Below are 16874 nucleotides of genomic sequence, written 5' to 3'. Positions count from 1 at the left end.
TTGGGGCCGTGGATGGCAGTGAGAGAAGTGATGTATGGGCACAGTGTTACAGGGGAAGGCATCAGGGCATTTGAGTGGTTGGTGGGAATTTGTAGTGCAAACCAAGGAGGGGCGAAGGAAACTGTCCTTGGAGCAGGCAGAGAAAGTTAGAGTGGGGAAGATGTTCTGGATGGTGAGGTCTATTTGGAGTTGGTGGAAGTGTTTAAGGATAATACATTGGATGCAGAGGTGATGGGGGTAGCAAATGAGGACAAGAGGACCCTACTTTTGGAGGGGGTTGGGAGGAAGGGGGTTTAGAGCAGTGGAATGGAGGTGGTGTGGTGGAGGGCTATCTGGATGGCAAAGTCGGGGGAATAGCATTGTTTGAAATAGGAGGGCATCAGAGCAGATGAGATAGGGGAATTGGGAAAACGAATGGATTTTTTTTGCAGAATACAGGGTGGAAGAAGCTGTAGTTCATGTAGCTATGAGAGTCTGAGTTTTATAGTAAATGTGTTGCTGGAGATAGAAACAAAGAGGTCAAGAAAGGGGAGGGAGGTGTCAGAGATAAACCAAGTGAATTTAATGGTAGGGTGGAAGTTGTTAACGAAGTCAATGAACACCTTCCTGTCTTTCTTGATCCCTCTGTTTCCACTTGACAGACCAGCATTGGCTGCAAACCCACAGACTCCCATAACTATCTGGACTACACTTCCTCCTACCCGCTATCCTGCAAAAATTCCACTCTGTTTTCCCAATCCCTCTATCTCCATTGCATCTGCTTTGACAGAGTTCCACTCCCAAGCATCCCAGATGTCATCCTATTTCAAACAATGTTCCATTCCCTACTCCTCTGCTCTAAACCTCTCCTCCAAACATAATAAAGGTAGGGTCCCCCTTGTCTTCATTTTACACCCCACTAGCCTCCTCATTCAAAGTATCATCCTCAAACACTTCTGCCAACTCCAATTAGACCCTATCACACAAAACATCTTCCCCTCTCCATCCTCCCTGCCTTCCACAAGGACCGTTTCCTTCACCACTCTTGGGTTCGCACCACACTCCCCACCAAGCACCTCAGTATGTTCCCCTGTAACTGACAACACCTGCCCAAACACCACCTCCCTCATATTCATCCAGGGCCCCAAGCAGTCCTCCTACTTGAGAGTGAGGTTCATGTGCATCTTCTCCAGCCTAGTCTACTGCATCTGATGCTACTGCTGTGGTCTTCGGTGAGACCAAATGTAGTCTAGGTGGCCATTTTACCAAGCTGATGACACAAAGCTGGGTGGCAGGGTGAAATGTGAGGAGGATGTTAGGAGAATACAGGGTGACCTGGACAGGCTAGGTGAGTGGACGGGTGCATGGCAGATGCAGTTTAATGTGGATAAATGTGTGGTTATCCACTTTGGTGGCAAGAACAGGAAGGCAGATTACTACCTAAATGGAGTCAAGTTCGTTAAAGGGGCAGTACAATGAGATCTAGGTTTTCTTGTACATCAGTCAATGAAAGCAAGCATACAGGTACAGCAGGCAGTGAAGAAAGCTAATAGCATACTAGCCTTCATTACAAGAGGAATTGAGGGAATGCAGCATAGGTTCACAAGGTCAATTCCCGGAATGGCGGGACTATTTTACGCAGAAAGATTGGAGCGACTGGGCTTGTATACATTTGAGTTTAGAAGGCTGAGAGGGGATCTGATTGAGACGTAGAAGATTATTGAAGGATTGGACACTCTGGAGGCAGGAAGCATGTTTCTGCTGATGGGTGAGTCCCGAACCAGAGGACACAGTTTAAAAATAAGGGGTAGGCCACTTAGAACAGAGTTGATGAGAAACTTCACCCAGAGAGTGGTGGGTGTATGGAATGCTCTGTCCCAGAAGGCTGTGGAGGCCAAGTCTTTGGATACTTTCAAGAAAGAGTTGGATAGACCTCTTAAGGATAGTGGAATCAAGGGATATGGGGATACGGCAGGAACAGGATACTGATTGAGGATGATCAGCCATGACCATCATTTTAGATTACATTACTTATAGTTTGGCAACAGGCCCTTCGGCCCAACAAGTCCACACCAACCCGCAACCCACCCAGACACATTCCCCTACATTTACTCCTTCATATAACCCTACGGGCAATTTAGCATGGCCAATTCACCTGACCTGCACATCTTTTGGATTGTGGGAGGAAACCGGAGCACCCAGACACAGGGAGAATGTGCAGACTCCACACAGTCAGTCGCCTGAGGTGGGAATTGAACTCAGGTATCTGGCACTGTGAGGCAGCAGTGCTAATCACTGTACCACCATGCCGCCCAAAAAAATAAAAATAACCTGCCGCTTCATTGCGTGGCACAACATAAGTACAGAGGGGAGACTTGAGTAGCCACTGCTGGCGGAAAAAGCCTAATGCATCTGGTATGAATGGTGGTGCTGGCTCGAAGGGCAGAATGGCCTACTCCTGCACCTATTGTCTGTTGTCTATTATCTTCGCCTGGTCTGAAGTGGCCAGCCAATTGTCCCAGTTACTGCCCACATCAAGTGCCCCTCCCACACACCTTTGACATGTCCATCCTAGGCATCCGCCATTGTCATAGTGAATCAGACTTGAAATTAGAGGAACAACACCTCATCTTCGGCCTGCGCACCCTACCATCCAAAGGACTTAACATTGAGTTCTCTCATTTCAAATAACCTTCCCACCCATCCCCTGACTTCCTTTCCAGCCCCGCCTCCTCCCTTCCATTCCACCTACTGACCTTTCCTTCCTTTTACCAACCAGATTGATTCCTCTCGTCGACCAACCAAGTCATACTGTACCTGTGTCCACCTATCATGACCTCACCATTCTGCTACTCTCCCCACCCCAACCCCCTCCCCTTCTACCTTTATCTGTAGCAACCCCTACCCGCGCATCTAGTTCTGAAGATGAGTTAATACCCAAAACATTGACTTCTCCACTTCATCATGCTGCCTGGCTTGTTATGTTCTTCCAGCCTCCTGTTTGCGTACTTCAGATTCCAGCATCTGCAGTTATTTTGTCTCTGCATAATTTTGTTCTTCACCTGCTTACTTGTCAGCTATCTCTCCTTCATCACTGTCTTTGAAGAAGAATGCCCTGCATGTCAGAATGGTTGGACAATTGGTTGCTGGGCAAGGTCATGCATACACTTGCCTTCAGATCTTGCGTTGTGCAGGGGGAAATAATCCCTCTCCATTTGTGAAACTATGAAACTGAAGAAGACATTTCAAGGTTGAACTGTAATGCTTTGGCCAGAGACACTGAACAGCTGCACATGAAAATATCGCAATGCAATGCAACACTCTTGCTTTGTTATTCAACACTTGATGACCATTGATTTTACAGTTCATATCACATTCTGCTAGACCATTGGTACATGGATAGTAAGTTCACAATATGATATCAGTCACTCTCACTATGTATACATACCTCGAAACTGTGTGCCACTGTGCTGCATTCTGTTTTCGAACATCATCTGATCCTAGGCACAGAACAAACTGAAAGTAGTGCATGTCGTGTCAATGATGGTTGCACTTGTGTTGCAAAGTCATAGATCAATGGCAAATTTACAGAAGGAACCTGTCACAAGGATGAAATCCTTTGTAAATAGGCCTATGGTTATTTTCATCGAAGAGGTGAATGAAATATTTTATAGAGTTGATACATTGGGTGTGGCAACTGTGCATTCATGAACCTTTGAATATCCTGATTCATCCTTTCTGGCATATTACTTCTATTGGTGATTGATGTGAAGATACCGCTGTTGGACTGGGTTGGACAAGGTCAGAAATCACACAACACCAGGTTACAGTCCAATAAATTTATTTGAAAACATTAGATTTTGGGGTGCTAATCCTTCACCAGGTGTTAGTCAGAGAGGAAGACTAAGACACTGTATTTTCAGGAAAAGATCAACGGGTCATAAAACTCCTTATAAGTTCTGTGTCTAAGGTCTTCCTGTCTCATTAACACCTGATGAAGGGGCAGTGCTCCAAAAGCTAGTGTTTTCAAATAAACCTGTTGGACTGTAACCAGGTGTCATGTGATTTTTGACCTTCTAATAGATTATGAATTGTTTCAAAGGTATATTTGTCACCAAGTAATTATGTGAGAAAATGCAAGATGCTAAATACAAGAGCAAATGTCTTGTGCTCTATATTGGAATAGTTGACTTGTGCATGTAACAGGAATTTCAAACCAATGGCAATACACTATTCATTTTGCAAAAGACACCCTCCTGGGTGGCCTCTTGCCACAGTTAGGGAATATGTTTTCTCAAGAAAATCTCTCCGTGGAGGTATCTTGTCTGCAAAATTGAGAACATGTAGTGGAAGCAAATTTAAAAATCTGAGATAACATCACAGGTTGTTTTTATCCTGCAGGGATTTTTTTTAACAACTTTGACTTTCTTAGGTTAAAAATGGGCTCAATGGACATAGTAAATGGAGCTCAGAAAGGTTTATTTGGCTGATGTTGACCTGGCACTTGTATTGCTAAATACTAATGCTTGTGTTTGCACAGATAACATCAATAGGTAAAATTTGTGCTTATGGCCTGCCTTATCTTACCAATGATGTTATCCAACCATATTTAAAATAGAGAAAGTGTAGCTATTAACGTGCATTTAAATATAAACATTAAATCAGTATTCTCATTTCAGCACCAACTTATGTGCCTTTTTTTATCAAATTTCTTTTTTATCATATGACAAAGAAGGTCAAAAATCCAAACCTTCAATTATTTTTGCTTCTGGTGGAGAATTCCTGCTGTGCAATCTCATGCAGACGTTACATGCTTGTCCACAATAATTTTCTCCTTTGGTATGATTTAAAAGTTTTTAACATTATCATAGTATAAATATGTAGATTTTTTGGTAAAACCTTATGCAATTTCCATATAACGCAAATGCTGCATCACTGAAAGCCATGTGAAAAATCCTGATTTAAGAAAAATATTTTCATTAGTTTAGCAATCTTCGTTCTTCAGTCCACTAATTCAGATGAGATTGTTTGGGCTAATTTAACTTTGTTTTAGTTGGATCTGGTGTTCTTTGTTGCCAATAGCAGATATCACATTGGGAGACCCCTATACTCAGAACCTGACAGCTGCTGCCTGGGATTGTGCTAACCTATAATTTGCTGCTATACACACCAAAGTGTTGGCCAGGTCTGAGCTAAAAAGCGAGGTCTGCAGATGCTGGAGATCAGAGCTGAAAATGTGTTGCTGGTTAAAGCACAGCAGGTCAGGCAGCATCCAAGGAACAGGAAATTCGACGTTTCGGGCCAGAGCCCTTCATCAGGATTCCTGATGAAGGGCTCTGGCCCGAAACGTCGAATTTCCTGTTCCTTGGATGCTGCCTGACCTGCTGTGCTTTAACCAGCAACACATTTTCAGGTCTGAGCTAGTCTACAATATATCATTATCACTAAGAGTTTTGAGACTTGAAAAGTGATTCATTCTTCCCTTTTACTCATTATCCAATCTGGTTATGGTAACATTGCTACACTAAAATTGTAAGCAACATTTTAAACATGCCAGTTACTCAGAACATCATCTGCAGTTTAAGAAATACTGTGATTACTACATAATCTTCATTACTGTTGTCACTTTATTAAAACCTTAAAACTGTTTATAAAGATATTTATTGAAAAAAGCTACTGTAACAAATTTGGATACTTAAAAAGGTCAAATTAAAAGAACAGTTCAAAAAATTATCAACAAATAAAGTAGTAATCAGAATTGAAATGTTTATTTGCGGGTACATTACCAAATAAGAAGAAGCATTAGATTTACATTTTGATCGTCTCTGCTGTTGGCATTATTCTTTTAATATTAAATTAAGAGATTTTACTGGAATAATTTAGTCCTCACTTGTGTCCAAATTGTTGGAATTCTCAACATATGAACCATGCCTGTTTTAAAAGTACTATTTCAGGAGAGAAATTGTGGTTCTCACTGGCACAATATGGACAGCATGATGGCAAAGGCAGTTAGCACTGCTGCCTCAGAGTCAGGGACACTGGTTCACTTTCACCCTTGGGGAACTACTTGTACAAAGTTTTCATATTTGCCCCACATCTATGTAGGTTTCCGCTGGGTGCTCCGGTTTCCTCCCACAGTCCAAAGATATGCAGATAAGGTGGATTGGCCTCACTAAATTGCCCCATAGTGTCCAAGAATGTGCAGGCTAGGTGGATTAGCCATGGTACATGTGCATTTACGACAATTGAGTGGCAGGGTGTGGTCTAGATGAGATGCTCTTCGGAGGGTTTGTGGAACTCAATGGGCTAAATGGCCACTATCTGCACTGTAGAGCTTCAATGCTATGAGTCTGCTATATCAACTTAGAAGATATTGACACTTGCGTATCTTCGAGCTTACAGTAAAGCTTAGGTACAAAGAACTTCATAGTCCATGTTGACAGTGTGCCTTATCTATATTCTTGTTTTTGTTTTAGAAAATGATACCTTCCTTCATCCCTCCTTAGTCATTCATCTCTTCTGATTAAATCAGTAGTCAGACCCATGAAAATTAAACATTAATTGTTTTCTTTCTCCCTTCCTTCAGTAAATAATGTAGTTGAAACTGAGGTTCTGTGTATTTCCAACAAGGAGAAAGTGAGGACTGGAGATCAGAGTTGAGTGTGTGTTGTTGGGAAAGCACAGCAGGTCAGACAGCATCCAAGGAGCAGGAGAATCGACGTTTCGTGCATCAGCCCTCCATCATTCCTGATGAAGGGCTAAGGCCCAAAATGTTGAATCTCTTGCTCCTCTGATGCTGCTTGACCTGCTGTGCACTCTCAGCAACACACATTCTACCGATATTTCCAATAAGTCCAATAAGCATCTCCCATTTGATTTGTGGCAATGAAATTAATTCCAAATGGTAGCTCTACAGTGCGGGTATAGTTTTTAAAAAAAAAACTATTGAAAAAATTACATTGACTAAACCAAAAAGACATGCAAGAACTATTGAGAAATTAGGTAAGAAATGTTGCAATAGCTTGTATTTTTTTCATACAGTTCTTACTTATGATACCAGTTAACAAGTTCTTCAATTTGGATCTTAAAAATGTTATGCTATCTCAAGGTCATTTTGAAAACAGACTTAGAATATAAGCAACAATAAAGGAATTTTTTAAATTAAATTTTTAAATCTTAATTTTTGTTTTCTGGTATGTAACTTGTCTTCAGCTCAGGCAGTTTAACTCCAGTGCAAAATTTTATGGGTATGATGAAAAGTATTTGCAAAGGAATCAAGTCTGCTTTTATTTTTATCAGTTTATATTGATACTGTTGAAAATAATTGATTGGATTTAACTTACCCTCAGTGTGGGACTTATGGATTAGAAGCAAAAGTCACTGATTTGTATACCAAAATCCTCCCCATTTGGACCAACTTAAAGCTTCCTCTCTTGGGAAGCTTTTCTACCTTGTGATAACCCAGCCAAAAAAAAAGTGTAGTTTCATCTTAATGAATACTTGTTAATAGTTGGAAAATAGCAAAGGAACTAACTTTTACATGGTTTTCAGTTCCACTTAGAAACTGAAGACCATGTGACACTGCATACTCCTAAATGGAGGTTAGATCAGACCGGAATGCCATTTGAAGCAAACCTTCAAGAGATGCTATGAGTCCTGCATATTCTGCATGGCGAATCACTCCCAAACTCATAAAACATTGCCTTGAGTATCTTTTATGCCAAGAGTACTTCTGAGACACATCAGTTGTGGTTCTCACCCATTACATTGTAGATGTCGCATGTGCAATGTTTTTGCTGTTGTAGTTGCTCTTTTGCCCTGGTGTTTGCCTGCTATAGATTAATACAGTCTGCCACTTGTAAGTGCACAGGTGGAGGGAAATAGAAAATTCAACAGTTGTATTTTATTGAAAATTGACAGTAGAAATGGATCAACACATCTCAATTGAACCTTGTCAATTTCCACATTGAGCGTTTTTTTGTTTGATTCATTCATTGATAAATGAGAACTTGTCAACAATAGTAATGTGTGGGCTATTCTATTTTTAATACTTTCAGTGCATTCATTCTGTAACAGTACTCTAGTTTTGTGATATGTTAAGCCATACTAGGACTGTTTCAACTTTTTCTTGGGTAACTGATATAACTACAATAAATAGTCATGTCAATTGAATAACAAGCAATGAGCAATTAGAATAGATTCAGTATTTTGGTTGCTCATAACTTGTAATTTTTATTTTACAAATTATTAAAAGTTTAATAAAATACATTTCAAAGGCAATGAATCTAGAGTAACTTAAATAAAAGCTCAATTATGTTTGAAATATTTAAATAAATATCCAGCATCCAGATTAAGAATTAGAATAATACATTTACTTGAAAATAAAAACATTTTTTGGATAGGAATCTGACATAATTTGGGTATTTAAAAGAGCATTGATATATTTTGATATTACGCACTGTAGTATCTGCAGGATTAAAATGGTTTGTGAGCAGAATGAAGACGTACACTATTGTTAACATATAACACAAAATACTATTTAAACGCAACCAGTGTTTCAGCTGTTCAAATATTATTTTAGAAATATACATTTCCTGGAAAGTGTTTATGACTTTGGAATAGAAATTTGACATATTCATCTAATCATCTTTGAGCAGCACTTATCTTTCATATTATTTGTTTAAATTGTTCACAGGACCCTAAAGAACGACTTGGGTGTAATTCACAGACAGGATTTGCTGACATCCAGGCTCACACCTTTTTCCGTAGCATTGACTGGGAACTGGTAGGTATTACAGTACGTCTGACAAGTTGTCGATCATTTGCTATCTGTGATGGGCAGATGGACATGTAGATGCAACAGCCTACGTCAGCATAATGAGGAAGTGGATGTCCAATGGTGATGGAACTCTTCCTGTTGCTTTATTCAAAACAGAAAAATATTCTGTAATTGGTTTATTAGGATTACATTACTGTAGGAATACTGCTTACGTTAGTGTGCAACGGACTATCAGTTATAATGGAGCCTTGAACTTGGTCAACTATGTTTAATATTTAGAATTATGGTGAAAGGTATGTTATACATTGTTTTGTGATTATTAGAAGTTGTATTTTAAATCAAAAGCAGAGCAATGTTAGTTTGTTGAAGGGTTTTTAAAAGACAAAGTCGTTCTGGAACGACTATGTGATTGCAGTCAAGTTGGGAGAACTCGTGTAAAGATGATGGGTAAGATGTTTATACAATTGATTTTATGATACAGAAGAAACAGAACAAATCCATTTTAACTTAAACTTGTTTTAATTTCTTCTATTTAGAAGAAACAAAAGTATAATTCATTGCAGTGGAGCAGGTCACCTCAGCAGAAGTGTCGTCATGTCTGTGGAGATTCCAAACCAAGAGATCTTATAGTTTTTGTAGTCTTTAAGTTTTTGGAGAAAGACTTGGTCCCCTGAATTGTGAAAGGTTCATATCTACAGACCCAGAAAGGAATCTTAAAATTGTCTCTACAGTTTGCAGAAAAGAAATTGGAAGGAGTCAGTTAAGTAGAATTTTGAAGAGTTCAGATAGTGTATAATTTCTCTGGGCACAGGTTTTCGTAACTGATAGTGTTGTAGAGCAGGTTGAAACTATATTTTTATTGTTTGTTATAATTTTTCTGAACTGTTTTGTATAACTTGTTTTTATGTTTGTTTCATAATCTTATGTTCTGTTTTAAAGAACACTTGCAGTTTAGTATAAGTATTCCGATGACTTAACCACACATGACTTCGGAAAAATCTTTAAATATGTGATCTATCAAGCCAAGTTTCATTCTGGGATTTGACTTGTCCAGTAGTATCATCAGCAAGGATCATAACAAAATGAGGACTGGATTTTTGGAAACTGAAAGAACTATGAATTGCTGGAAAAATTCGGCAAGTCTGGCAGCATCTGTGGAGACAAATCAGACTTAACATTTCCGGTAAATGTTTTGAACTGTTCTGAGGAAGGGTCACCGGAATGGAAATGTTAACTTGGATTTGTCTCCACAGATGCTACCAGACCTGCTGAGTTTTTCAAGCAATTTTTGTTTTTGGTTCTGGATTTTTGGATCTTACCCAATAAAACCAGTTTTTGGACTTGTGAAAACAAGTGTAAGACACCTCAAAGAGTAATCTTAAATAGATTTATCATTGAATACACTCAATGTATTGCATTCAGTATTGAACATTTCTTACCAAAAAAATTCTGACTCCACAAAAGTATACATTTGAACACAAGCTTTATTTTTTTCTGATAAGGTTAACTTTTAAAATAATGGGCACCCTTTTAGTAAATGGAATTTGCACTCTGCAACCCTCAGAGTTTTTCACATAGCAAATTTTGAGAAGATTTGTAGCTCTGGATATAGGTTTGTTCACTGAGCTGCAAGGTTCATTTCCAGACGTTTCATCATCTTTCTAGGTAACACCTTCAGTGGGCCTCAGGCGAAGCACTATACATGATTCCTGATTTCTATTTACAGAGCAAATATTGAACTACAAAAGCAATCATCCCAACATCCACAAACAAAGCTGCATCAGGACATTATTTCAATGAGCCAACACACCTTGCAGCACAGAGGAACTACGCAGAGCAGAGGAAAATCACCTACAGTGTATTAAAAAAGAATGGGTACCCAATGAACACAGTCCACCAATTTCTCAGCAACAAACCCAAACAAGCAGACAGAACGCATCCAGAAACCGTTGCCACTCTCCCCTACGTCAAAGACATCTCGGAAATGACTGCCAGACTACTCGGACCCTTTGGCATCGTGGTAGCCCACAACACACTAAAAAGCAGCTAATGACCTTGAAAGACCCTATACAGACAACAAGCAAAACTAATGTCATTTACAAAATACCATACAAGGACTATAACAAACACTACATTGGACCAACAGGCAGAAAACTAGCTACCAGGATACATGAAGAGCAACTAGCCATAAAATGACATGACCCTCCCTCACTAGTATCCTTACATACAGATAAGGAAGAACACCACTTTGACTAGGACAACACATCCATCTTAGGACAAGCAAAACAAATACACGCACGAGAATTCCTAGAAGCATGATATTCCAACCGGAACTCTATCAACAAACACATCGAGTTAGACTCCATCTACCAGCTCCTGAAAAAAAAAGGAAATTGTGTCACTACAAGAAATGACATCACCAACCCGAAGAAACCCAAACATATAAATAGAAAGTAGGAATCATGTACGGTGCTTTGTCTGAGGCCCACTGAAGATGTTACCTGTAGAGTGACGAAACATCTGAAAATGAACCTTTCAGCTCAGCAAGCAAACCTACATCCAGGTTTTAACATGGTGAGGTGGCTATGTCAATGGAAGACCATTTTCTGAAGCAAAGAATTAGAAGTGTCAGATGATTCCTATGAAGGCACTTTGTTTCTATTGAGAAAGTAGTAAACTGTTATGGGGTTATTTTAAATTGCAGTCACATCTCCATCAATTATTATGTAAATGTGATCTGACATTGTTAAAAAGACTCTCGATTGATCTGTTGAGCCAACAGCCTTCTTTTGATTCTCGGACAGGAGTGTGTGGGATGTATGTTGACATCTTCCAGATGAGATGTATTTTAGGGCATGCATCTAAACACAGCATGTGTGTTTCTTTTTCTTATTTCTGTTCATATAAACACCAAAGTTTGGCATTCTGCTTTTGTCATAATAAAAGTAACATTCGGAGCAAATAGTTGGAGGGCTGAATGATTTGAACAATCATAGAATCCCTATGTGTGGATGCAGGCCATTTGGCCCATCGAGACATCCAAAGGGCATTCCACCCAGACCCAACCCCCATTCTGTAACCCCATATTTCCCATGGCCAATCCACCTAACCTGCACATGTTTGGACAGTGGGAGGAAATTGGAACATCTGAAGAAAATGTGCAAACTCCACGCAGCCAGTCATCCAACAGTGGAATCAAACTAAGGTCCCCAATGATGTGAGGCAGCAGTGCTAACCACTGAGTCACCCCTACATGAGCTTGAGTTTCTGAATTAATAATCTGGTGACTTGATATCTATGCTATAGCCGAACAAGGGAGCATCTTTGTTTCTACTTGGCTTCAAACTGTGATAACACGGGGCAATGGTTTGTTAGTCTAGACGTATGAATTTTGCTTTGGGGGTCGTGCATTGGCATACATATTTTAAGGTTTTAATCAATGAACATATTTCTGTTGTGGATACCTATTATTATAGTTACATGAGGACAAATATGTGATTGCCTTCAACTGATAATTTGCTGATAAGAGTTTAAAGACATCAAGATTGCAACTACAACAAGTAATTTGTTAATTACCGTAGCCACTGTTGTTTTCATTGTTATGGACCACCATAACATTTAATAAATTGGTAATTATTTGGCCTCTAATTTAAAAAGATTCCTTTACTTTCTCCATCTCGTCCCCAATGAATTTGATAAGTCCATCCAAGTAATATTTTTGTTTTTTCAAAAGAAAGGAAAAGCCTAAATAAAAAGAGACAAGATGGAGGCAAGATCAGATAAATTGAAGTGTAATGATAGGATGATGCCAAGCTTGAGTTATAAGTTTTAGATTACAGAAGAAAGAGGAAGAGGAAGTTGAGAAATTGCATAGTCTTGATCCTCGAAACAAATCAGAAAACAGATGACTTGCAAAAAAAAGTTATGCTTACAGAAGGAAAATGCAAGAAATGCAAAAGTAATCTGTTTGCAATTTAATAAAATACAATTCAGAAGAACACCAGTTTCTGAATATTTTGATGACTAGTAAGGTTACAACTTCATAAGTATCTGTAAAACATCTGATAGATGAGAGCTTTCAAAGCTAAACTGCAAACGTTCACTTGGTTTAAAAAGTGGCTTTTTTGACGTAAATTTTAGTGCATTTATTTTGGGAAACTATTTTCATCTTGATTCTTATGAATAAATTTGTTTGTACTGTAACATAAATTCTCAGTACAATGCCTTGATTGCTGGCTTGTATACAGTAAGTGCATATTTATCTATGTCTCTGCATTCTGGCTCCCAACATCTCCATCTTCAGGAGATGGTCTGCATAAATCATGCCAGGCCAATAAGTAGATTGCCAGATTACAAGCCATCTGTGTAGAATTCATACCTGCTTTGTGGTTCAATACTTCTAATGTTATGTTGATGAGAAAACCTCCCTTAATGAGTGTTCAGGCTAAGACACTTTGGAAAGTGGAATTTAGCCTTGTGATGTTGCAATGGGAAGTTGCTTCGAGCTGATGCTGATATAGGGTCTCAGAGTCATACAATACGGAAACAGACCCTTTGGCCCAACTTTTCTATACCAACGAGACATCCCAATCTGACCTAGTCCCATTTGCCAACATTTGGTTCATATCTTTCTAAACTTCCTATTCATATAGCTATTCAGATGCCTTTTAAATGTTGTAATTGTACCCACTTCCACCACTTTGTCTGGCAGCATATTGCATATGCGCACCACCCTCTGAAAATGTTATAGCAAATCATGTTCCTCATGATTTTTACATCTCTATAAGGTCACCCCTCAGCCTCTGACACTCCAGGGGGTTTCTTACTGACATCCAATTGGTTGTGTAAATGAGGCACTGAATATCCCTATCTCCCTCAGTATCACTTGAAGAATTTTTTTGGTTAGTTTATTAGCATTTTTCCAGCAGTTAGAGATTTATTTTTCCATTGGGCTGCTCAAAATTCCACATTTAAAATTGTTGATGCTGTAAATCTGCCCAGTTACTGTTCAGCATACTAAAGTAAGTTTACTTGTCAAAATAATTTTAAAAAATAAAATGAGTAGCTAAATATATAGTATGAACATGTAAAATATGTAATCACCTGTAGTTCTTAAAGTTTTTATAAATGAAACATTTTAGTTTGTTTTCTACAGTTAGTGTAACACAATCACTTGTGCTATGTTCCTTGAACATTTACTGAATCTTAGAAACTTAACAATACATACTGAGACTATTCAGTCTGCAGTGTCTGTGCTTGGATACCGCAAGAGGAATTGTGTTTCGTCACACATTGCCACGTTTTGTCTCTAATCTTGCAGGTTCCTTTTTCTCAAATATCTATCAAACTCCCTTTTAAAATTATTCATGGAATCAGTTTTCAATACCTTTTTATATGAAATGTTTCAACTCTCAGCAATTAAGTGAAAAAATATGCACTACATCTCCGCTTTAGATCTTTAGCCAATGACCTGCTAGCTAGAGGGATTTTTTTTCTTCTGTGAAACCCTCTGTCTCCCTTTAACTTTCTCTTCCAAGTTTCAACTTTTCAAATCATTGGAGTTGTGTACCACTATAAACTGCAAGAGAACAAAATGCTTTTTGTGTTGTGGAAACTGTGTGGTTGTTGAGGGTGCAGTGTGGTTGAATAGTTTGCACTATGTACAATCTGAGAGATGTGGGTGTGAGGCTTAGAACAATGTGAAGTACATGTTGATGAGATGAAGGTAGCAAATTTAATGTATAAATATTCAATTGTTGCTGAGTGATGAGTGTGTGGTGAACTGAATGTTCATCAAGGTTACTGGTGCAGTTTGTAGAATTTGTCATTTTGAAGATGCATTACTAACTGACAACTGATTTGAAGTCATCAAACTTCTTGTGGCGCAGCATCCAGATTCTTGAGATTTGATTCTTACCGTTGTCCTCCATGGCTGACCGCTCCTGCAGTGTTGTGAAGATGTGTTTTGAGGGCTATGCTCTATTTCTTACACCAAGATGATCCCAGGCTTGGAGTGGTTTTGTTATGAGGAGAGGTTGAGTAGGGTAGGTTTGTATTCATTTGTGTTTAGAAGAATGAGAGGTAATCATATTGAAACAAAAAGATTCTTGGGGTTCTTCACAAGGTAAATGCTGAGATATTATTTCCCTATATGGGAGAGTCCAGGACCAAATGGCACATATCTCAGTTTAAGTGGCTATCCATTTAAGATAGAGGAGGAGGATTTTATTTTTCTCTAAGAGTAGTGCATTTGTGGAATTCTTTACCATAGAGAGCTGTGGAAGCTGGGTGCTTTAAATATATTCAAGGCTGAACCATATGGAATATTAATCCATAAAGGAATCAAAAGTTATGGGGAAAAGGCAGGAAAATGGAATGGAAGATTATCAGATCTCATTGAATAGCAGAGCAGACTTGATGGGCTGAATGACCTGCTTCTGCTCCTATGTTTGTGGCCTAAGACTTTTGTATAGCATTGGAGCTTGGGTTCTGCTTTGTAAAACAACTCTTCACTCTTAACAGGTCAGATTCTCGTTAACCATCGTCATCATCACCTCTCCTGATTCTACCACTGTTGCTAAATTATGATTATTCAACATCCATCGCTATATAAGCAGGAATTTACTACAATTGAATGAATGAAAACATTGTATCCAGATTCCACACGAAACTCTCTCCTTTAGCAACTGACTCCATCCACCTCTGGCAACAATCTGAAATGAAATCAGTCTATTCTCAACCTCGATATCACATTTGATTCCTGACTGAGTTTCTGAAAGCATCATTTCATATCTTCATTACCCGTTGGCTCAAGATACATTCCTGTACACTTTTGGCTGGTTTCTGCATTCTACCCTACATTTATGGCGACACGGTGGCTCAATGGTTAGCACTGCTGCCTCATAGCACCAGCCTATTCCAGCCTTCGGCAATTGGGGGGGGTGCTCCTTGTTTCTGTGTGGTTTTTCTGCAGGTGCTGTGGTTCTTTTCCACATCCAAAGATGTGCAAGAATGGTGGATTGGCCATGCTAACGTGCCCTGTGGTGTCCAGGGATGTGCAGGCTTAGTGGGTTAGCCATATTTAATGCTGAGTTACGGAGATAGGCTCGTGGATCTCAGTGGGATAATGTTCAGAGGATTGGTGCAGACTTGATGGGCTGAAAGGCCTCTTTGTATACTGGAGGAGTTCTGTAAACTCGGTTATCCAAAACTTTGTTCCCAGTATTTTAACTGAGTCTCTTTCCTGCTCAGTCCAGGATGTCACTAACATACATTGATTTCCAGTCAAGTGATGTCTTATGTTAAAATTCTTCTCCTTGTAATCCGATCTCTCCATAACCTTGCCAATCCTTGTTGCTGTAATCTCTCAAGACCCACAACCTTCCAAGGTATCTGCTGTCTTCTAATTCTGACCACCTGAGCAGCCCCAACTTTAATTGCTCTACCAGTCAAAATTGTGTCTTCAATAACGAGCCTAAAGCTCACAAATATTGTCTCTTTCTTACTCTACCATTGTTTCCTCCTTTCAGACTCCCCTTTAACTCTCTCACACCAAGATTTTGATCACCAGACTTAACATCACTTGACATGGACTGGCACGATATTTTGTTTTGTATAAAATTGTAATGTTTGTAGGATGCTTTATAAGATTAAGGGTATGTATAATTACAAATTGTTGAGGTTGAAACAGTAACCAGGGTGCTTCAGCAGTGGAGCTGGAGAACATATCACCAAGCATAATTTTGGACACGTTAGAGAGCAGATATTAAAGATAAGTGGTAATGGAAGGCTTTACTTGATGTTAGAAAAGAATGGAATACAATAAAAATTTATTGTCACGTATACCTTTATATGAAAGCTGATTAAAGAACAATGGAATACCCTGAAGACACAGCCGGGATGAGACTGCCACGCAGGGCCACTGGAACATTGGGCAGGAAGCTTCAGCAGAAGGACTGATAGTCCTGGACAAGTCTGCCACTCCTGGACAAGACGAAGGAGTACTTGGACACCAAAAATGAAGAAGACCTCAGGTGCCAGGTCTAGCTCCAGACCCGAAACCTCGGCCTAGCTAGGGGGATTCAACCCACGACCTGTTCCTCACTATGCTGGGAGA

General features: G+C 39.3%; 1 protein-coding gene across 1 annotated transcript in view; it reads left to right on the top strand.

The window, feature by feature from the left end:
- The window catches only part of prkcz (protein kinase C, zeta), a 410310-nt gene that overhangs the window by 302379 nt on the left and 91057 nt on the right, over positions 1 to 16874 (top strand). Inside the window, exon 16 of the mRNA XM_060852456.1 lies at positions 8675 to 8764. Coding sequence (XP_060708439.1) covers positions 8675 to 8764 — 90 coding nt within the window. The remainder of the gene's footprint in view (positions 1 to 8674; positions 8765 to 16874) is intronic.

This window comes from Hemiscyllium ocellatum, chromosome 37, assembly GCF_020745735.1.
Source record: "Hemiscyllium ocellatum isolate sHemOce1 chromosome 37, sHemOce1.pat.X.cur, whole genome shotgun sequence".
Taxonomy (NCBI): domain Eukaryota; kingdom Metazoa; phylum Chordata; class Chondrichthyes; order Orectolobiformes; family Hemiscylliidae; genus Hemiscyllium; species Hemiscyllium ocellatum.
The sequence above is the reverse complement of the archived record's forward strand: the minus strand, read 5'-3'. Positions and strand labels throughout refer to the sequence as shown.